The sequence below is a fragment of the Dendrobium catenatum genome, unplaced genomic scaffold (genome assembly GCF_001605985.2).
Source record: "Dendrobium catenatum unplaced genomic scaffold, ASM160598v2 fragScaff_scaffold_1539, whole genome shotgun sequence".
Lineage (NCBI taxonomy): Eukaryota > Viridiplantae > Streptophyta > Magnoliopsida > Asparagales > Orchidaceae > Dendrobium > Dendrobium catenatum.
In genome coordinates, this window is record NW_021320001.1 from 506,056 (window position 1) to 530,801 (window position 24,746).

Sequence of the window (24,746 nt, forward strand, 5' to 3'; positions counted from 1 at the left end):
ATATTGATAAGCTTTTGGCTTTTCATGGAATACTTTCTTTTTATTGGGCAAATAGTTTAATTTGTGGCTTTGTGTTACTTGGGAGTGGTTAATTAAGAAAATAATGTATTAAGCTTATGAATAATGTAGAGAAGAAAATTTTAATATCAGCCTATTCTAGTTAAATTTTAATAAGATAAATTTAACACTAAATTTATTTTTAAATGAGTTTTAATTGAATATTACTCCTAACTTTAGCTTGAGCCTTATTAATCAATTATAAAGAGATAAAATGATAAAAAAAAATTATAATTATCTTCTACTGGAGCTACTCCAACCTTTTCACGTATATGCTCATTTCGTATCCTATCTCTATCGGAGCTACTCCAATCTTAAAAAAAAAAATTAAAATTATAACATAAATAATAAATAATCACTTGATATAATAAGATGAGATTTAAATCATAATGTATTTTAAATATATTTTTTATTGATAAATTTAAATTGGTCAGCTTGCAAGCTCACGAGCAAATTGAGGAGAGGCGAGGCTAGCTCAAGTTTGCTCGTTAACTTATTGAGCTCAATCATAAGTCCTTTATCAAGCTGAGCTTAAACTAACTCATGAGTCAAACTTACTCATATATATTTTTGTAAGACAAACTAAAAAATTAAATATTATTAAATATTATAAGAATTAATTAAAAAACTGCTAGAAAAATGTATCATATACATGAAATTAAATATAACTTTTTTTGTTCCGTATGATTTAATCCCACATCACATGTGAATTTTTAATTTGTATAAATTATATAGCTTTTTATTTTTACTCATGATATGAGCTCATATGGAGTAATAGAGCAATATGAGAATGTTAAAATTAATCATGTGATTAATACAAATTTAAGAGTTTTATATTAATATTAATATTTATTGATTAAGTTTATAATTTATTTAATATTAACTAATTTGTTTAATTATTTAAATAAAAAATTAAACCAATGGTTCTTGCTGAAATCGACAGTTTATACTTTATATTAATACAAATTTAAGAATTTTATATTAATTGATTAAGTTTAATATTAACTAATTTATTTAGTTAATTAAATAAAAAGTTTGAACCGATGGTTCTTGTCAAAACCGGCCAGTTTGAAGCAAAGCTACTTTTCATGTTGAACAGGACCAACCTTCAAACCGGTTCACGGTTGAACCGACCAGTCCGATCTAATTTTCAGAGCCCTGATCCTAACATGTCTTCCAAAATTACTTCTCTACTATATATCACAAAAATAATGTGTAAAACTTCTCTACTATATATCACAAAAATGTGTAAATCGACTATGTTATTTGTACGTTTTTTATTTCTAAATATATGACTTTTTTTTCATATTTAAGTCAATTAAGTCAGACTCATACACACCTCGCATACACAAGACTCGAACACAGGACCTCTTAGTTTGTAGCATAAGTTCTCAACCAACAAATCAAGGTGAGTGTCTAAATATATGACATGAAAGTATCTATCTAAAATTCCTTAATTGTCCATTCATTTCTAAGATTTTTTTGACTAATTTAGCGTTATTCTTTAATCCTATAATTATATATCTGATTAAGCTACTCCAGCCTCCAATCCCGGAGCCATAAACAATAAGATTGTGTGATTGATGGAGTTCTTACAGAAACGAGTCCTGTAAAGTATTCATGCCAGTGATCATAAATAAACAGAGAAATACAAGCAATATTTCAATGTAGGCTGCATCAAATAGGGATGATGGTTGGATGAGAAGATCATTTGTTGAATAAAACAATGAAGCAGAGAAAAAAATCTGTTGTGGTGGCAGAGCCAAAGCTTCTTTCTCAGTTGCAGCAATAATGTCACTCACTATAATTTATCGATTTTGAAGGAATCTACAACAGTATGCAACCTATCTTTCATCTTCTCCCATCTTCTCTCATTAGCACCAGTAGTCAGGGTGTAGAACTTGCCTGCTAGGAAAAACAGTTCTTAGTACAGTTAAAGCAATGGCTACTGACTCTTTTAATGGAGCTTTTATTCTGTGCAGACACCGGACGGTTCTCCAGTCCGGTTAAGCGCTCGGTACCGAGCGGAACCGAGGGTGGGTAGCGAGCTCGGTACCGAGCAGAACCGAAGGTGGGTAGCGAGCTCGGTACCGAGCACTGTACATTTTTGGGATGACGTGACGCATTTTTATTGATCTCCGGACGCCCTCTGGACTCCGCACAGAATAATAAATCCTTTTAATGGCGATTGACTGTGAGGTAATCAGGAAAATGAGAATCTGATCTTAAGGTGCTGAGATAAAGGTTTCTAGCACAAGAAAAAAAATTTGTACCATTTGCAATAACAATTGCACCGAGAGCATGTCTGGTGAAGTTTGGTGCTTGAGCTGTAAACTCGAACGTGTAATATGCTTTCCCATCCGCATCATGCTGTGCAAAACCAAAACAGCTTGAAGTAAGCTCCATGGTAACTAGTACCTCAAATAGCATATAACTCCTAAATAGACTAAGGCTTCGTTTGGGACGATTTTCTTGTTGCTTTTTAAAATGGCTTTCTAATACAAAAATTTCTAATTCAAGAAATTTTTTTACTAGAAAGTAACAAAAAAGCTATTCCAAATGAAGTATGGGACGGCTTTTTTATTGCTTCTTAAAACAACTTTCTAGTATTAAAATTTTATTTTTTACCTAAAAAGATTGTTTTAAGAAGCGATAAGAAAGCCGTCCCAAACAAATCCTAAGAACGGTCAGGATTAGTTTTAAATTTCAAAATATTGTCTCATGTTTGAAATCAAGATGTAGATGAAGTAACACAAAAAAGACTAAAAACAAGAATATATGATTAAAGACCATAATTAGATAGTTGAGAAGCTTGAACCTTGAATAAATAGACCCACACATACTCTCCTACTTCCTCTACTCTAAATAGTTTTGACATTTTGATATATTCAATTGATCATGCTTTAGATTGATAGGCTAGAATTAAACCTGGGTTTATGATCCTAAGTAAGCTGGATTTAAAGATGTAAAGCATATTCCACCAATTGGCCTAACCAACGCATCATAGAAGATAATCATTAAAGCCGAGATTGAATTATTATGGTTCGGATGGATTTCTTCATTCAAACAATAAAGTATGCTTGATAATGTAGTCGGTGAGTGGTGGATAAAACAAAAGCGGAAAAAACATTTTTGAAAAATAGAGTTGCAAATTTTTGGATAATGTCCCTCGATAAATTATTTTGTGCGGACATCGGATGCCATTTAGAGGCCAATCAAAACGTGCGACGTCACCTTTTTTTCAAGTAACAGTGCTGGGTACCATTGTGTACCAGGTGACGTGGCACATTCTAGTTGGCCTTCGAATCATCCGATGTCCGCACATAATAATTGCTCCACAAATTAAGTATGCTTGATAATGTTGCAAATTTTCTACATTTATACCTTATAAAAATTAGAAAAATAGCTACTTTCTTTAAACCTTTGACCTCCTTGATAACCAATAAACCTAAAAGTTTAAGCCTAGAGTTTGATGGTCTGAAATTTAATTATAATATAAATTCTAACACGCCTTTCTCATATATAAAACAAACAACATTATACTACAACAAACTAAGCGTAAGGCCATTTTACCATAAGCTAGAAAAATCAAGCGCAACATTATGATTAAAGCTTGAGACTCTTGGCACTCCTATAGTTTAAAAATGTGTAACCAAATCATATATGCTAAGGCCCACGCATTACTGTAATTTATAAAAACTTTCATGAAGAAAATACAATATAAAATAGTCTGTAAGTGATGAAGAATACAGGTGATGCATACTCCTTCCATTAGCATTACAAATTTAAGCTATAACTTCAGAAGCATAAACAAGCTTCTAGAGAAGTAATTTTCATAAATAAACACATGCCACATGCAAAGATGAACCATTCTAGATGAAAGTATATAAAATAATGCAGTTTACCTATTCTAGCAACACCAAATGAAATAAGATGACAAAGAGTAAGAAACTTCCATATCAGCTAAACTTCTAACATAACATAATAAAAAGAATATTAACCTCTGATGCCTCCACCAACTTTATTTTCTGTGAGGGTGGAGCCAACACCCTTTTTATCAAAGCATCAGCAACCTATTATAAAAATGCTACTAGATCAGAAGTCATGTAGCTCACAAGACAAAATAATAATGTTGAGGCGTTAAAATTAAGCACTAGTAAATTTATTTAGCAGGCTTCTGCACAAATTAATAAAAACAAGCATTCTGTCTCAATATAATTTCCTTCAGTAGGTAGAATGACGCATAAGTTTCGAAGTGCAAGTGTAGGCTTCATCATTTTAAATTTATATATTTAAAATATTAAGTATATTATAATGATATTATTTTTTAAAATCAATATATTTAAAAAATATTAGAATATATTATTGGGATATAAAATTAAAGAAATATTAAAAATAAGAATTTTCTATATTTAATAAAATATAAGTTGTTATCATTATCAATTAGTCTCATTTATATAACAAAGCAAAATCTGATCATATTAACACAAGTTAGGTAATATCTACTTATCTCAAAGTAATATTATTAAAATAAACAAGTTTATAGAATAACCGAGTAAACTTAAATTAAACAAAAGTCACAAATAAAGAATATTGGCAAGTCAAAATTAAAACAATCAAATCATTAAACAAAGTCAGATTCACTATTCAAATAGAGGAGAAAAAAATAGAAGTTACACTTCAATGATGGAGAAGATACTAGGATAAATAATGCAAAAGAAAAAAAAAAAGAGGCAGCATATGAGGTTGATGGGAAAAGGGAGTGGAAGAATGATGATGTGAAGAAATTATTTTGTGCGGACGTCGAATGCGGTTTATTGTTCGTAGACCAATCAGAATGTGCCACGTCAGCAATACTGAGCCGGGTACCGAGCAAGGGGTGCGTGGCGCATTCTGATTAATCTATGAACGGAGTTCGACGTCCGCTCAATAATTTCTCGATGATGTGAAAGCTAAGATATGTTAAAAGAGATGATAAGATGGAAATAACTTAAAGTTTTTTTTTTTTTAAGCTGCAAAAGTGGGGACCTTGGGAGAAGTGGTAACCGGTAAGTTTCTTTTTGGCCTTTTACTATTTTACTTCCCACCCAACATTTTGTAGCATATAAATAAAACATAAATGATGACAAGTAAAAATTAAAACCATCAAATTATATCTATAATACATCAACACAACGTAATAACGAAGCATGTTGCGCCGGATGCGCGCACTTATTGTCACAAGTCTGACATGTATTGTATAATTTGTGTCAAATTAAAAGAAATAAAAAATCACGCATATTTCAAATAAGTGCCATGAATAATAAACTTTAATTTTAAAAATATAATATATAAATGACTTAACTTAATCTATCTCTTCATTTTTATTTTTAAAATATACTACTTAAATAACTTAATAGGTAATTATTGCAAATTTTATTTTCCTAATTCTATTTAATTTTTCTATGATTTTTTGTAATTTTATTTTTTTACTTTTACAAAAAAATCAATTTCTAATTTTCAACTAACAATCTATAATACCATGTGAACATTTCTTTTTCAATTGATTTTAAAATATTTAATAAAATTAAAAGTATTTCTTATTTTATGAGAAATTAAAATAAATATCTTATTATTTAAAATCATTTCATATTTATTATTCAAAGAGGAGAATGCTAAAAAATAGGTGTTGTACTTAGCTAAATGGTGAAGAGAGTAGGGTAAATAATTCAAAATAAAAAATAAAAAAAATAGTTGGTAATACGTAAGGTTGATGGAAAAAGAGCATATATAGAATCTCAATTGATAATGTTATTCTCACTAAAGAGCTCCTGTCCAACTTTAACAAGAGAGGGAATATTCAAGCCTTTTGTGTTAAATTTGACATAACAAAAGCTTTCGATACGATTTCTAGAGAGATTTTGCTTGCAAGGTTGAAACAAAAAGGCATTCCTCCAGTGTTCATTCAATGGGTAAAAGCGTGTATCTCGTATGTTTACTAGTCTATTACCATTGATCGCCCTTGAAGGTTTTTTCCTTCATCATCTGACCTCAGGCAGGTTGCCCTTTCGGCCCTTACCTCTTTTGTTTTGTGATGAACGCCTTATCCTCCCTTCATGATGTAAGGAATTTTGATGGGATCTCTATTGATGGTTTTAAATTATCCCACTTGCTTTAAGCAGACGATTTCCTTATTTTTGAAAAAGCTGATGTCGGAAACTGTGGCATTATGAATCAGATCCCGAATTCTTTTGCAAATGCTTCGGATCTTCGTGTGAATTATGATAAAAGCTCCATTATCCTCACCAGAAACATCCAAAATGCAGTCTCCATCTGCTCTACTTTGAACCTCACCTATCATAGCCAATATGTCACTTACTTAGGCATACCAATTTCTCTCAAACCATACAAAAACTCTGATTTCTCACCACTCCTTGAATCCATCACTTGCAAGATGTCTAGTTGCAAAGCTAATTTGCTTTCCTTTGTAGGTTGTTTGCAGTTTTTAAAATTCACTATACTAAATTCTATAGCTTACTAGATAAGAGGTTCTATTCTCCCTAAAGCAAGCATCAAGCATATTAAGAAGATTTCATCCAAATTTCTGCATTTTGGCGACTGTGCTGCTACAACAAAACTTCACATTGTATCGTGGGTTAATATTTGCAAGCCTAAACTAATTGGGGGTCTTGGTGTGCCCTCTATCACTACCCTACCGTTTAGTTTCAACTGCTCCCTCATTAGAAGGATATCCACAAGCAACCCCTCTCCAACTGTAGCATTTTATTTTCTTTTGAAAAGATTAAAATCTTAAATTAGGCCATTAAAATTTAAGTAAATTTGAACCTTAAGTTGATACTTAAGGATTTAAGATGTTCACTGACGAGTCATTGAAGGGTTTGGAATAGGGGTGTAAGTGAGCCAAACTGGCTAACGAGCTCAAGAGTTGAGATCATCGAGTCGCGAGTTCGATCTCGAGCCTAACTAGAGTGCATTTATTAAACAAGCTCGAGCTCAAGCTTAGTCTGGCTAGGCTCAAAAGCCCGTTGAACTGCTCAATTAATTTAAAAGTATATTTAAAAATTAATTTAAATTATTATTATATAATATATTTTAATCTTTTTAAATTAATAATATATTAGAAATACAAATTTTAAAATAATAAACAAAAAAAATTAATTTAAAACTAAGGAATCGAGTTCAACAATCGAGTTAAGCTCAAACTTTCCAAATAAGCTCGAGCAATCGAGTCGAGACCATGCCAAAGAAATCGAGTTCAACAATCGAGTCAAGCTCAAACTTTCCAAATAAGCTCGAGCAATCGAGACGAGACCGTGCCAATAAATTTTTTAACGAGTCGAGCTCTAGCTTAGTAAGAAAATAAATAAGCTTAGCTTGACTCGACTCGTTGCACCCCTAACTTGAAATGGGTACTAATACTACATGGTAAGGAGATTGCTTATGCATTTAGAGAGTTAAAGCCACAAAAAAAAGAAAAAAATCATCCTACTCATGATCTGAAACTAGCAACTATTATCATTGCATTGAAGATTTAAAGGCCCTATCTACATGGTATTAGATGTGAAATTTTCATTGACCGCCAATTTAAAATATATTTTCACTCAGAAAGAGTAAAATCTGAGACAAAAGAGATGGCTAGAATTAATTAAAGATTATGATCGCAGCATTTAGTATAAGCCAAATAAGATTAATCTTGTAGCAAATGCTATAAATAGGAAATATGTATAAGCGATTGATTGTATGATTACATCTTATGCTTCTCTGATTCATGATATGAAATAATTAGAATTAGAAGTGTTCAGATCAGCTGATATGGATTCTGATGTGCTCAATCAAATTATTGTACAACCTACTCTACCAAAAAGGATTCAAGAAGCTAGCTCAAAATCTGATGAGTATACAAAATTGATAGATTCTATTCAGTCTGGAAGAAGACCTGAGCTTCAAGAAGATGATAGTGGTGTTAAAATGTAAAGATCGATTATGTGTTCCTAATGGTGCAAGGTTAAGGAAAGAAATTTTGAACGAAGCACATCATTCAAGATATACAAATCACCCTTAGAGCAATAAAATGTATATTGATCTAAAATCAATGCTTTAGTGGCCTAGATTGAATAGAGAGGTAGCTTATTTTTTGTTTTTAAATGTGAAGCTTGTCAAATAGTGAAAGTGGAATATCAGCGCCCAAGTGGTTTACAACAGTTTTTACCCAGTCCTAAGTGAAAGTGGAAAGAGATCATTATGAACTTCACTATTGGAATTCTGAGATTTAGACAAGGTCGTAATGCAGTCTGGGCCATGGTTGATCTATTAACAAAATTTGCACATTCTTCTGATAAGACATTGATTCCACAGAAAAGTTATATAAATTTATGTGTATGAGAATGTTAGATTATATAAGATACTGAAGGTGTTTGTTTCTAATCATGATGCTAGATTTACTTCGGGATTATGAAGAGGTATCCATGAAGGATTGGGATCTAGATTGTGTAGTACTACTTTTGATCTGCAAACAAATAGTCAAACTGAAAAGGACTATTTAAGTATTAGAAGATTTACTAAGATTGTGTGCACTTGATTTTGGTAAAACTTGGGAAGATTAAATTCAATTGATTGAATTTACTTACAATAACATCTTCCAATATAGCATTGGAATGATATCATATGAGGCTCTGTATAATCGTAGGGCATATTACTTTTGTCTTGGGTAGATATAGAAGAAAGAAGACGGTTAGGGCGAACTCTAATGATGATGCCACTGAAAAGATTAAATTTATTCGAGATGGATTGAAATTAGCTCAAGATATAAAAAGGAAATATAATGATTAAAGCATCATTCTATATAGTTTCAAATTGGTAATTTCATGTAAGTGAAATTCAACCATATGAAAGGTGTAAACAAATTTTGTAGAAAAATAAATTTTAGTCCTAGGTATATTAGACCTTTTGAAGTGATAGAGAAAATTGAAAATTTTGTTTATCATTTACAATTGCAAAATCATGTCTGAAATACATGATTTATTTCACATTTTGCCTATGAGAAAATGTGTTACTGATGTTGAAAATAGTCTCAAAAAATGAAATAGAAGTATAGCCTAATATGAGTTACAAAGAAAAACCTGATCGTATTCTGGCTTATGATGTCAAGTAGTTAAAAAATAAACAGATTCTAATGGTAAAGATATGATGGAGGCACATATCATATAGAGAAGCATTTCGGAAAAAAAAAATTGAAATGAGACAGCTTTATCATGATCTATTTGACTGATTTGTATACTAAAATGTCGATAATGATATTTTTCTGAGAGAATATTATAAGGCCCAGTGCAGCAATAATCAGAATAATCTGTAATCACTTGGACTGGTATGGTAAAATTGGCATGCTCAAAATTCTACATTTCTAAATTCTATGAATGTTCTATGTTATTTTTTTGTTTGAAGTTAATCACTTAGTCCAAAGAAGTTCTGTGTGTGAAAATTCTGTGAGAGCATTGTAACGACCTGACCTGACATGCTAACACGGGCGTAGAGAAGACGAGCGAGTAAGCCCGGGATGCGTGGCACGGGATGCGAGGTCGAGCGTGGGCGAGGAAGATCGCAGGTGTCAAGCTGGCAACGCGCGCAAGCGAGGCTGGCAGTGCGAGCGAGCGAGCGAAGCAAGCCATAGATGCGGGACGCTGGGTCAGCACGCGCGAACAGGCCGCGGGTGCGGGACACAAGAGGGATGCGGTGCGGGCGGGATCTGAGTCAACTTCGTCAGGTTATCGGGTCAAACCGAACCTGGCCCGATTTTAAAAACGGATCAGAAATCCGAACCCATACCCGACCCATTTTCCAAACAGGTTGACCCGAACCCAAAAAATTTTCGAGTTGAGTCCAGGTCAGGTCAAATATTGATACCCCTAATTTTTGTGATGATATAATTTATTTATTGTTTTGTTTATGATTAAAAATTTAAGTCGATTTCATGTAACCTACTAAGCCGTGATTTGCTCATTCATACTCTTTCTACAAGTGTTAATTTCATGTCTGAAAAAGTGTAAAAAGGTAGATTGAATAGATAGAGGTTGAAGATTTCAGGTGCTAGATATATTTTTCTGTTAGTATATTCTTTTGACAATCATGGTATATTTCAGATGAGCATACGAGGATTTTGTACCAAAAATCAATGATTGTATTTCTAATGGACATTTTGACTATATAGTTTTTTAAAGATAAATTGAAATTGCTTATCAGTCTATTTTTCTATGCATTAAATTTGATATTTTGTGGTTATGTGTTTCTATTTAAAAAAAAAAAGAAGAAGAAATGATGAAATTACTTCCAAATAAATCTTAGAAATTGTCATGTCGACATCAGTCACGATGTGACCTGTTCTATATACGAGTGATGTCGGCTTGGGTTGTGACATGTCATCTCAAGAATACTCGTGCGGCGGCATCACACTATCAGACTAATGTCCCACCACCTCCTCTATTTTTAATGATTCAATGATCTACTCAACATCTCCAACTCAACGCATCGGCCCGTAATGACCTAATGAGTTGTTTGGGCAGATGGAAGTTTGTTACTTTTGGCAATATGGGAAATGGATGGAGGAGATACTTTATCTCAAAGATCCAAATCGGCTTAAAAATGCCTCTATTAAGGAGTATTTTGACCCTTGAATTGAACAAAAGACTAAAGATCAAAACACTTGTCTTTAAGATTGGAACTGGACAAACATACCCTGGGCTAATAGACAAAAGAATGCGCTTTTGGGCTGTGAGATTTGTGATCTTGGAGATTAGAATCAGGCAATTTGATGCATTTAAGATGCATATTCAAGTGATCTGATTTGGACAATCGTATCTGTATTGAAGCCTTGAGATTAACATTGATTACCTTAGGCTTGATTGGGGTCATCATGGATATTGAAGTGAGTTGCCAGTGTAGATTAAGAGGGAGCATTGACTTGCTTTATAACTGTTACAAAAGGATCATAGAAGCATAGATCTTGGTGTTCTAGGTATAAGTATCGAGACTAATTCAGAACTAATAAGTTTTTGGGATGCATTAACAATGCAAAGCAACCTTTACATATTATTTAAGATATCACAGGCATATTTATAACGCTTTTATAGTTAACAGATAAGACTGTCAATAACACCCTATTAAATGAGATAACTATTGCTAGATTTGTTGATGGGCCTAACAAACAAAGTGGTGAATCTATTGAGGGGGGTAAATTCCCCTACATCCACTCAAACAAAGTAAACTTCTTTTATAAAACCAAAAAAAATGATTAATAGTAGTTGTTTCAATGCTAACCTCTTGTGGAGATCCAAGCTCTCGGACATCTTGTTTGCTAGTTGGGACCATGTTAACGCTGACACTTTCTAAGGGTTCAATCACGTCTTTAAAAACCTTGTCCTGACCTTGGACAACAACTTCCTGGGATGAGCAGTTGATATCTATAAGAAATTATAACTGTCAACAGGTACCTCTTCAATAGAGCCCATACAACTATAGTTAAATGCGGAGTAGCTAAAAGAACATTAGTTTAGATTGTATGAAAATCTCAGAGTATGAAAAATGGTAAATACCTGCCATCCAAAAGGATACAGGAACGAGTATCCATCCTTCGTATCTGAGACAAATTGAAATCCTTTTTTTACCTCTGCTGCAACTGAAACATGCCAAATGAATTCATTTAGGAAATCCAACATCATTCAAGGAAACTCTACATGATATGCATTGGCAAGAAGCTTTTGATGTTTCTCGCAATGGTTTTTGACAAAATGACAGCAAGTACTCACGAGATGCAGGATTGGCCTGGTAAAGTGGAATGCAGGCAGCCATTGCTCCTAGTGAAAGCACCTGACGCCTCCTGAGTCTCTCCAAGAAACAACCTGAAAGCAAATAAGCACATATTATCCAAGAAACAACTTCATCTTAATTTTTTATGCTAAGGATATACAATCCCAGGGACTTCTGAGAATTGGTGCCACATAGTTTTATCTTAAACATGCAAGTTCACATTTCAACGAAAACAACAATTCTAGTTGTGAAACAAGCTCTCCGCTGATCTGAGCCTGGCCCTAGAGGTCCCTCATCAAGCTATGAGACCTAGGCTTTGTTTGGGATGGTTTTCTTACTACTTCTTAAAGCAGTTTTTTAATAAAAAATAAAAAAATTTGTACTAAAAAACTGTTTCAAAAAACAGTTTGAAAGTCGTCCCAAATGAAACCCTAGTCTCCCTCCGAGAGCTTAACTCAACCAGGCTACATAAATCTTAAAACGAACCCTAGAACTCAACCATGCCTCACCCAACTGGATGAATTCCACCTAACCCACGCAGGTCGATGGTGAAGCACTCAGAGACCACGAGAGCCATACTCTAATCATAAATGTGTTTGTCGTGCCACAAAAGAGGTCATTCAAGTTAGAGCACGTGTTTGCATGTTTAAAAGAAATATGTGGAGTACCAAGTCTGATGAAGAGGGCATTCCAGTTGAAACATGTGCTTGCATGTATATAAAAACAAAATTATGGTTAACATGGACTGATGTATATGGGATATCAATAAAAAAAGCCCAAAAAAGAATAGTAGGTCAACACACACAAAGAGCATAAAGTACGGGTAAAAAATACAAATGTGTGATTCCTTTTTCATCAAGGCATTGCCTCCTTAAAGTGATAAATATTAGAGAATTGAAATAGTTTATCTATTTTTTCTGTATGTGCATATTTGCTTCTCCATATTAAGTTGCTTATTATTAAAGGTGCTAATCCCCTATTTATTTCAAGTGCCAATAAGCATTCATTTCCTATATATATATATATATATATATATATAACGTATAAAGTCCTCAATACCATATTATTATTCTCCACATTATGCAGCACAACCTAACTCAATTGAGTCTTATTGGGGAAGAATCTTTTGAGAAATCGTAGACCAAAATTTAAAATTTGAAAATATCTTTGTTCTCATATTCGAACCCTTAGCAAAGTGATAATTTTGTCCTTTGGGTTATATGTCATTTTCTAGGATGATTTGAATAGGAGAATAATGAAAATATCTTAATTATTGTGATTGATAAATGATATATAATTGAATGACATTTTAATCTCTCAAAATTGTATGTTATTCTTTATTATTTTCGATTATAATTATTAGGAGAAAATTTGAATTTTTTAATTTGAATCCATTGAAAATAATACTTTTATCTTTTGAGGCAAAATATTATTCGCAATTCTGTACTTGATTATAAGAATAGAAATTCAAAATTATGTTGAATTTATTTTCCCAACACTTGCATGCTTCTCGTTGCATTTGCATGTTTCTCAATGCATTTATACAGTGTACTTTCAATTTTTATATTTTTGTATGAAGCATTTGCACATTTTTTAGTGCATTTGTGGGGACTTCAACATGCTTGCATGGTGCACTTGCACACTTTTAAAATAATGACATGCTTCTCAAAGTATTATATGCTTATAGCGGCAAAGACACGCTTCTAGAGATTGTTGTATGCTTCTCTGTGTAGTTGCACACTTCTCAAAATATTTGCAAGCTTCTGAGACAGCTGCATGGGCTTCTCAAGGCAGTTGCATGCTCTACGAGATGACATATTTGAAGTTAAAAGTTATGTTGTGATGCATGTCAGATTTAAAAATATTTGAATTTTAATTATTTGGATGAACTTTTGTCATTGAAATACATGTTATTTTTCATTTATTTTGAGATTTTAAAAATGCATTTTGTTTGCTTTTGTGTATATGTTACAAATCTCACAACATTTATTACGAGTTCAAATATTTTCACATTCTTCACAATGCCATTCCCTTCACTCAAAGTATTCTTTTGTTGCAACACAACATTCAAGATATCTTACAATAGACTAATATGGAATTATGGATCATGAAAAAGATGTCAATACTATTCATGGCTCCCAACTGCATGCCCACCATTCTTGATGGCATTTCGTTCACTAACGCCACCAAAACATTGCTCTCTTGCTTGTGACCTTTAGTACCGACCATTTCACATGAACATTATCTTTCTATTAATAAATTATCTTAGTTCATGCATCGATCCACTGCCATCCATTAAAGTGCCACCAAATGAATCCTCCACTATCTTTGAGGCATCATTGATCATGGATTATTTCTCCAGCATCCCCATCATCAGTCCCCTCCATCTCTTCATAACTTCTATAATGTTGACTAACCATTAAATTTTACTTTGTTAAAAAAAAAAAAGTAACATCCCTGCATACCTCCGCAAGTGCTCACATTATCTTTCTTGGCCACAATGCTATATCCTAGAGCTCCAAAAAGCAACACATTGTTGCCGGTTCTTCAAATGAAGTAGAGTGTCGTACCATTGTCCCACTCATAGTCGAAATGACCTAATAACAATCATTATATTATGAACTAGGCATTTGTCTGCCTATTAGGTCACCCACATTCTATTGTAATAATATTTATGCTAACTACTTATGTGCAAATCCAGTGTTTTTACTAGTGCATGAAACACATTGCCATTAAATTCTACTTTGTTCGAAAAAAAAACTTAAAAGTTGAGAAATTCATATCTCATGTGTCTTCTGATGATTAACTTGCATGTGTCTTATCCAACCCCTTTCTGATTATCGACTTGATCAGCTCCATGTCAAAATTAGCGTCCTCTCTCGAGACTCTATCTTAAGGAGGCATGTTGAAGTTTGAAATAACTTTCCTATTTTTATACACTTACTTATTAGCTTACTTAACTAATTATTACAGTTGTTAATATCCCCATTTATTATAAGTGTCAATACATCTACCTTTCCTATATACCTTTGTATCTATAAATAGTGCGCAAAAGCCAAATCCTCTATACATATTCAATCTATTTTTCTAAATTATGATTGTCTATAACAAATAGGTTCTTTGTTTGAAGAGAATTATATAATTCAATTTTCATCATTCAATTTTTCCCTTGTTGTGAGGCTTGCAACTGCTAGAAGATACTACATCCGGCCAAGATTTATGAATCATAAATCTAATATATGATTCCTTTCAAATTTCAAAAATCAGTTTTTTTTTTTTTTTTTTTTTTTTTTTTTTTTTTTTTTTTTTTTTGAAAATAAACCCTCTAAATCATCATCACGACCACCAAAAAATAAAAGGCAAAAACAATAACTCCAGCTATAGAAGCAAACTAATCACCAAGCCAAAAGGTAGCAAAAAGACATAAAACAAGAAATGTCAATAACCAGTAACAACTACAATTCACTTTTTTCATCAAATAGATAAAATCCGTTCCTGAAATGTAAAGATAACTTTTACAAGTTAATGAGACCTCTTTTCTTTCCCCCAATTCCAAATAGATCAAATGGCCGAGTTACAATGCGCCAACTAACCTAGAGAATTTGGCACTAAATGGAGAGAGCGAGAGAATGGGGAAATGCAAGCAATACCTTGTTCGGTTGACGGAGAGACCTCTGCCCTCGCCTGCGGAGAATAATTTCGCCTCCTATAATAGTACACAGGGAAGCATGCAGGGCATTGCAATACCAACTGAAAGAACACACAAATGGCAGAGACGAACAAAACGGGGGAAATTATGGAATGATATCTATCAATGTAACGAAGATACAGCTGCAAAGTATGAAAATCTGAACCTGATTAGAAGAAGCGGAGGTGTTAAAGAAGAGGCCTTTGTAAAGTGCAGCCGAGTTCTTAAGCAACGCCATGGAGGTGAGCAAGAGAAAAATATTCCAAAATATGAGAGGCCGTCATTGAAAACTTCTCACTTTAGAGAAGACCGGATAAGGTGGGCCACCCAATCTCCATTTCCTGAGGCTACGGCAACTCCAAAAAAAAAATGAATTGAAATATTCACCGCTACAGTTCACCGTTGTTCCCTACGAGGTCAGTCTTCTTGTCAAACCGACTGGAATAGTAACCTTTCTGCAGGCGGTCTTAAGGAGAAAGACGATAATGAAATACAATTGTGGCTTCTGCTACTTCTACCCCGATAATACCTCCATGGATTTTGTTCTTAGCAATCATCAGATCGGCCGAAGGAACCCTAACAAGAATTGCCGTGGCGACACAGTAGACATGATGTGGGGCAGTGAGATCCAGAATTTAATTGGGGGATTTACATATTTTTATCACTTTAGTTTACCTTACTTATATATCTTATATTTAAAATTTTAATATTACATTTTTACCACTCATATAAAATATATCACTCATATATTTAATTTTTATAACTCATAGCATCCAATAAACTTTCATATTTCATTTCATGCACCTATATTTATTATATAGCTGGTAGACATATAATATCAAAATTTTAGTGTTAAATGTGTAAATAGCATGAAATAAATAGGTATGTATGTAAATCTCCCAATTTAATTTTAGTGGGATTTCTGTAAATCCAAATTTAGTAAATTCTTAGGGTGCTAAATTTTGAAAATTATTTGTCAAGATATATGTTAAATCTTGATCAATTTTGAGAATTTATTTGGCAACATAATTCAAAATTTAAGATGGTTAGTTTATTAACAAATTAAATTCATTGTGCTTTGAATTTAATTTATGTATTAACTCTGAGCTAGCTTAATTATTATTAATTATTAAATTAGAAGCTAGTTTTTTTTTAATTATCAAACTAAAAGCTAGATTAATTATTTATTACTTATTATATTAATAATTACTAAATCAAACAAAATGATTCAATTTAATTTAATCATTTGATTTATCCTAAATTATACTTTACTGAGCATAATTAGTTCACTCGATGCAACCCATGCTCAAATTGACTTCAAATAGGATCCATTTAACGAGAAATTATTACGTTGGGACGCTGGGTGTAGAGCTACGTTCATACTCCAATGAAATTAGGACGCGTGGACAAGTATATTACTATATATTACTAGACATTATTGTGTGTATTGGTATGTATTTATTGTGCATTAGCTAATGCACAACTAATACATACTAAATACACAACAAATACATACAATTACACAACAATACACAGCAATGTTGTTGTGTATTGCTATGTATAATTGTGTGTATTGCTGTGTACTAGCTAATACAAAGCTAAATACACGGTAATACTTAGTCCACGCATCATATTTTTATTGGAGTCTCGACGTAGCTTTCGCAGCTTCTATGTCTGATGTCCACACGTAATAATTTCTCCCATTTAACACGTCCAATTCAACCCACACCCAATAGAGCTTTTAAATACCATGCATTAGCCTTCTAAGGCCTTTCCAAACCACGATTATCAAGTTCAAAGGAAGAGAATGTAGAGGACAAGCAGCTTCTAATCTGATGAATCTTCCCCTTGCCTTTTTCCTCGATTGTCTGCTCATCACATAACATTTGATGCCTTCAAGTGTAGGGAAATATCATCCAAGCTATCACCTTGCAATTGCTTAGGGGCATGTTCAACTTTTGCAATCCAGCCTAGCTTTTATACATGGATTAAGGGTAAAGACAAGAGCTTGCTCGTTGCATAAATAGTCATATTCGCCTCCTCCTTCAAGCTGGGAGCTAGCTTGCTCACAAGGTCGTAAATCCCATAGTCTGTAAATCCATAAATTCACCAAATGATGGGATTTAGTAAATTCCAGATTTATGTCGTAAATCCATAAATTTAGGATTTACTAGGGTTTCGAATTTACTAGGTGCTCGAAATTGTTTAGCAGGATTTATCGTAAATCCTACTACAAATTCAACACCAAATAGCCCCGTAGGGTTTGTGCAATTTGATTTGGTTTCTCTAAATTGTGGTTTGAAGTGAAAGGTGGTGTAAAAGTGTGTAAAACACTTCAAATATAGTAATTTTGAAAATGTCGGAGTTCACCAAAGTCTGCACCACCATATCTTGACAACCCTCATCATTTTATCGTTGCACTACAATCATCATCAGTTATTATCCTCTAACCCAACTACTATCCTCCATCTATCCTTAGAACCTTAGATGCTCGTGAGCAACGTAACCCTTTGGCCATATAACCCTATTATGATTCTCCAACCAATGTACTCAAGCTACGGTCATCTTGCCATCATCATCAAGTTAAGGGCCTCTTGGCTTCATCACCATAGTAGGACCCTCAAATCATTATTTTCAAACTATAGTTTTTGAACTAGTATCATCCAATTATGATTCTTAGACAACAATCACCCAACTACAATACTTTGATCACTTCCATCACATTATTATCCTCTGACCTTCCTTGCTCGATTTTGATCCTCCAACCACCATCATCCTATTGCAGTCCTCTAACTATGGTTCCCCAACTACATTATTCTAAACATTATCATTTTGCTCGTTCTCACTAATAAATTTGTCACTATCATCGCTAACAAAGTTAGTGCACCCCATCGCTCATATGATTGATGCATGACGTCGACACAAACTCTGACTATCAAAGTGAGTATCATGATTTAAGCTTGATTTCTTGAATTGTAGTTGCACAACCCAATCTAATATGGCCCACAGTCATACTAGTCATACCCTATTGAATTGGGACAAGCCAACCTAAAATTAAAGTTTTTTTTGGGGAACTTTTCAGTTGTTTTAAATTTGAAACAAACAACAACGCTTCTAATTACTTATAATAAGTAAAAAATAAAGCCATCAATAATTTTATTTATTTTCATTCATCATCAAAGTATATATACAACCAAAATTTAAACACTACATTATATGGGTACAAACTAAAACAAAATAATTAAATAACTAGTTAAGACTATACAAAATCATAAAATACATATACATACTCAGACAGATCAAATCCTGAATACTCAATTACTCAACGGGATCTTTCCACCTTTTCTGAAACGAAACAACATGCATAATATATTTGAGCCGTCACAACTCAGCAGGTCACACCCACCCATATAACATTCTAAATATTTTGCTTATCAAATATTCAACTGAGTTTAAAAAGCACTATAAACAACAGTACACAATAATAATAAACAACAATAGACATCAATGCACAATAATACACCGTGGCGGAGCCAAAAAAATATATTTAGAGGGGGCCTAATTTTTTATTTTTTCCCCCTCAATTCTTACATCTAGGCTTGGGACCAACATAGACAATTTTATCTAGAAAACAATAGCAAACAAATATATATGATTATTGTCTTAATAGCAAAGCAGTTAAAAAATTGTCCCCAATAAATTCTAATTATATAATATTTATAAAAGTTATATAACATAAAAAATACATTATATTTTTATCATATTAAAAAAACTAACATGTGAATTTTTATTATATTTAAATAGCATGAAATTACTTATGTAAGGAAATTAAAAAATAATAAAAATATTAGCTTTAAAATATAAGAAACATTTATTGTACTTAGCCTTGCATACTATAAGCCCCCCAATGATAATACACACTAGCATAAAACAACAATACATAGAAATACACTGTAAAAACTATTTCATATATAGTTTTCGTAATACACATTTGTGAAAAAAATGAGAAAGCTTTAAAATGAATAAAAATATCAATGAAAATTTTACATAACTAATTTACAGAGCATGTGTTTTCCTATCTCGCATATGAACACAATGTTTTTACTACAATCTTCAAAACACAAACGATCTGCAAATCAAGGAGTACAAATGACTTACAAACTCTAAAAATAAGCATTACTCAAAAATTACTCTTATAATCAAAATTTATTTTGTGGCTGCTGCCCTTGGAAACCCCCACTGGGGAGCTGCCCCTTGACCCCCGCGGCTATAGTTTTTTCAACTTTAAGTCTTCCTCTTCCTGGGCATTTACATACTGCCTTTCGGACTCCACATCTTCTAGGCACATCATCTACTCAAAAAATGCAGCGTCCTCCTCTAAACCAATATTTATCTTCATTAGCTCTTTCCCATTTCTCTTTGTCAAAAGACAAAAAAAAGTTTTATTCAACAAAAAAACCTAAATATTTAGGAGATTTCGTTATTTCCTTTTTTAAAAAAAAAAGGATGGGCTGACATGATTTCAAAAAAAAATTTATAAATGGTTGGGTCGGGTCATTTGTTCATAAAAAATGCATGTTTTAATTTAATTGGAGTTCAGACGTAGATTTGCGACCATAGTTCTCAAAGAATAATTTATCCTACTATAAGAAGGATTTGGCACATGCCTTGCTATTTAATGAAGAAAAAAATAAGAAGGTTTCATTGGAGGTTGTTGTCACGTGTCAAGTTAAAATTATTTTAAAGCATTTAAATCATGCTTTATAATATAAAACAAAATAATAAATGTGTATCAATGCAAGCAGTAATGAGAAATAATGAAATATAGAAAATATGGCAGCTAGTATTATTCAAAGATATGGAGCTGAGGGACTATATATGTATGTGTTTATCTTAATTAGCTCAAATATTGTAATTTTTTTCAATTAAGATTTGCATTTGAGGTACTTCTTAATTATTAATATACAAATATTTGAGATAAAATTTCTCATCGGCATAAAAAGAAATTTTGCGACATTCAGGCCCACATTAATTATAATATTTATATTTTTGGACAGGACGAGTGCTGCAAATCTTATAATTTGTTTTCATTCAAAACCTTATGAGTTCAAGCGCAAAAATTATAATGTTCAAGTTCTCTTATCTTAATTCATTACACAATTTAGTGATTTACACTTACTAGTTATTGCATAATTTCTTGCTATTTTTTAGTCTTTTAGACATATGAATCTCTAATATTTTTTAGCATCATTAAGGCTCCATTTGGAACAAATTTTTAAATATTTTATTTTTTGGATCGCAATCATAATTTTTATTTGACCGGAGCTTTTTCTTTACTTTAAATAAATTTTTATGCTAAGAAGTTACTTTTTTTTTCTACAACAACTTTTGAAAAAGTTAATTTCTCCGCATCATCTCTATAATTATCTTTATAAAAAGTTATAATTATCTTAAATGAATCCTAACATTACATAATTGAATAATATATAGTTTTGATGGAGACTGATGCTAGAAAATGAGGTAAGGGAAGCAATGAGAGCGATGTTCTTTTTTAGGGCTTCTCTAACCAAAAAATTCAATTTTCACTCCAAAATGTAATAATATATCAAAATGCAGCAACTCTTTTCCTACCGGATTTCATTTTCTAACACAAAAAAGAATATTTTATGTATATTATTTAACATACTTTATTTCATATTTTTTAAACATATATTTGTAAAAAAAATATAGGGGAACAGTGCGAGTGTGCGACATTAATATTAGTGTCACACCGTTCACCCTTCCCTGAATAATTTTCTTAGTTATCGAATGGAACAAATCAGCATCACCAAACGAGTACGAGGGGCTCGGCTGAAGTCGTTCTTATGAGTGCACATAATATACTTTTTATTTTTAAATTTTATTTATTTTTTACTCTTGCGCTCTGAAAAATTTTAACGAAAAAAAGTAATCGTTGAATTGTTTAGAGATTGGTGGCATATAGTAGGGGTGTCAATATTTGACACGACACGAAAACCCGACCAGGAAAATCCAGGTTGGACCCGACCTGATTTAAAAACGGGTCGGGTTCGGGTTCCATAATTGACCCGATTGAAAAACGGGTTGTGTTCGGGTTAACCCGACGGGTTGCCGGGTCAACCCCCCCCCTCAAATGATGAAATCAGATAATGCACCATGGCTGACACACTAACAATTTGTGTAGATCTATGAAGGTTATGGATGCAAATATTTTATCTTAAAGTTAAAGTTGTTGCTTGCTTGCATTAAAAAGCCCACTCAATTGTGCCAACCGCGTCTTTCAACACTAAATTTCCGATCATTTGCTTTTGTAAAGTATCCACTTCACTCTTTTGCATGATTGCCTCCACCAAATCTCTTCTGTTAAGGTACATATAGCATTTCCAAAAAAAACCGAAGTGTCGGTGTGGATTAGTTTACATAAAGATTTAATGCTTTATTTTTAATTTTGTCAACCTTATAATTTAACATGTAATATTATAAAAAAATCGATTTAATATTTCTATACTATTTAAGAATAGTATAGCTTAGGAACATTATACCTAATTTTCTAGAGAGTTCTAGAAACTTCTATTGCTTAGTTATATACATCTATTGGAGAAGGTAAATATATATGAATGATATTTTTTAGTTTTAATAGAATTTAGTGTTCTTGATGTTCTTGCTCTTAGGATTTATTATTTGTGATGATTCTTTATTTATATGCCCACATCAGTAACTGAGTTCCAATAAATATTAGAAGTTGATGAGATGTATAAACTAAAATCCTCGTTATCTAAAATGTTGTTTTTCTTCTAATTTCCTCGCTTTCCTTTTCTCACTTACATACATGGCTAGAGGGAGGGGGTGCATGTGCCCCTTCTAAAAAAAATCACTTAGAAGGAGGATAGGCATCTTTTGGTACAACCTCTTGTCGCATACTCACATTTCATTTTATCTATTACAGGCTTCTTCCATTTCAATTCTTCAATCCACCTTTTAGTTGGACCGTGCAATGCTTCAGCTATAGAGAGAGAAAGCCTAATTAATGGGGTAATATAGGTTTTTGAAGTTATTTATTAATCTGATTTTTTAGCGGCTTAAAGGGACTTGAAGCTAAAACTGAAAGCCTAAAGGGACTTAAAACTGATTGTTTTAGTGGCTTAACAAAGCAACAAGTTCGACAACGAGGAAACCTGTTCTAATTTTTATAATTATTCCTTTTAAACTAATTTATTAATCCAGAGAAGCCACAAACATCTTTTTCTAAACACATGAAAAACATCAAAGGTTTGTTTTTCCCTTTGCTCCTCTCTAAGCCGCGACTCACGACATCGTGTACGATTTTTATTTTCCCTTTCGCTCCTCTCTCATCCTAAAACGAAGACCACCAAAGGCAGATTTTTATATCTTATAAGCTCTAAGGGTCATGTCATTTGCATTTTTAATTTTAATCTTACAGCTCATCTTGGCTCCGATAATGAAACAACAAATATAACTATTTTAATGTATTCTGATCTTTCAGATAAGACGACAAACAGAACTATTTTAATTTACACCCCCTCTGAATAAAATTTCTAGCTCTGCCACTGCTTGCATATGAAGTTGCTAGCGAGTTTAAAATTGACACTTATCATCAAGCCGAAATTACATGTTGCATGAATATTCATTAAAAAAAAAAAACATAAATACAATATAATGCATCGACTATGCACATTTTTTTTTTATAAAACTACAAGTCCCCTTTCGAAGATGACCCCAACGCCTCCATTCAAAAAAATAAATAAAACTACGTCCGGACAAATGTAATAATTTCTCCCATCATTCACATCCCTGTGATGTGATCCGACAACTGATCAGAAACGATAACCGATTGCTTGTCCAACACAGCTCCCAGGGCCGACCAAGAAGAAGAAGAATCTAATTATAATTTATACTATCATTATTTGAACGTTAAGAGAATTTAGTTATAATTAATTGTTATAAACGAACAATTGATATGCTCAAAACTACGCTCATCCAACCACAAAGCCATGTTAATTACTAGTGATTTTGTAGTTCAGTTGTTATTCTTCTCTCATTAAAAAAAAAAAATACATACATAATATTTCAAATTATTATAATTACATATTCTTTTTTTTTTTAGTCAATGCAAAATGCATTAAGAACAAAATATAAAAACATATTCAACACTTAAATTTTTGTATTTACTAATATAACACATAAAACCCATCTTTTCATCTCTTCTAGCTATCCACGCATGCACAGTTAGAAAACCCTATCAGCATCGCGTTGTCTTCCCTTTGGTCGAGCGAGACAGTGTTCGCCGTCCAAACCCCATCTCCATCGCATTCGACCATCTCGCCTTCTCCATTGTGTGCGTTGCTTTAGACCGTCTCGCACGCCTTCTCCCTCAAGTTCGTCATGTTCGAATATATTATATGTTGTGAGAGTCGATTGCAAGTCGTTTGTGTGCTTTTGTATTGGATTCCAGTTAATCCAAGTCTATGATAATATTGGTTTTGTGGATAAATAATTGTCATATGTGGAATGCACTTTACAATATTGCTGTGGAATGCATGTTACATGTAAAAATCCCTTCTAATTTGATTCCAGTTAATCCTTCCCGCTAATCCATCAGTTTTCTATGGAATGCACACGAGTAGAAGAAGATTGCTCGTGGAAGACAAGCGTCTGAATGCGACAGTCGCTCGCAAGCTCCCTGGACATTTTCCTTGGAAGACAATGGCCGACTGAAGGATTGATAAATGAAGCAGGTGGGAAGAGAGATAGAAATTTATCACGTACGAACGAAAGAGTCGCAAGTGCAAATGAGGCTGATAGGTATTTCTCATGACTCATAAATAGAGTGGTAGAAGAGATGAAAATAAAGATTTTAGATGGTATATTAGTAAATATAAAAATTTAAATATTAAATATTAAACATATAATTATAATAATTTGAAGTGTTATATATATAAAAACCACTAAAAAAAAATTTACTGAGAAAATCATGATAGAAGCAGAGCAGTAATGGCGGCCTGGCGGGACGCCTCAACAACCGGCCACGTTTATTACTACCTCGTGCCAGTCTTCAGCCACCTTCTCTTTTACTAATTATTATTACTTTTATTAAATGTCTACACTGTCTTATGCGGGATTAATTATTCTGTGGACCTCTCTTCTTTATTTAAGAAGCTAATAA

General features: G+C 32.7%; 1 protein-coding gene across 1 annotated transcript; it reads right to left on the bottom strand.

Moving 5' to 3' along the window:
* Nucleotides 1-1,592: 1,592 nt before the first annotated feature.
* LOC110099305 (psbP-like protein 1, chloroplastic) lies at nucleotides 1,593-16,150 on the bottom strand. The gene is made up of 8 exons (XM_020826410.2): nucleotides 15,711-16,150; nucleotides 15,507-15,606; nucleotides 11,856-11,948; nucleotides 11,643-11,725; nucleotides 11,368-11,490; nucleotides 4,059-4,130; nucleotides 2,331-2,427; nucleotides 1,593-1,962 (listed from the first exon to the last, which is right to left on the bottom strand). The coding sequence occupies exons 1-8, from the start codon at nucleotides 15,780-15,782 to the stop codon at nucleotides 1,859-1,861; spliced, it is 744 nt and encodes a 247-aa protein (XP_020682069.1). The 5' UTR covers nucleotides 15,783-16,150; the 3' UTR covers nucleotides 1,593-1,858.
* Nucleotides 16,151-24,746: the final 8,596 nt, after the last annotated feature.

Excerpts from the sequence above, each read along its gene's own strand:
- LOC110099305 (XM_020826410.2), bottom strand. The coding sequence starts at position 15,782 with ATGGCGTTGCTTAAGAACTCGGCTGCACTTTACAAAGGCCTCTTCTTT. Across the intron at positions 11,726-11,855 it reads CCAGGCCAATCCTGCATCTC|TTGCAGCAGAGGTAAAAAAA; the intron begins GTGAGTACTTGC and ends GGCATGTTTCAG. Across the intron at positions 4,131-11,367 it reads AGCTTGGATCTCCACAAGAG|GTTGCTGATGCTTTGATAAA; the intron begins GTTAGCATTGAA and ends TTTTTATAATAG.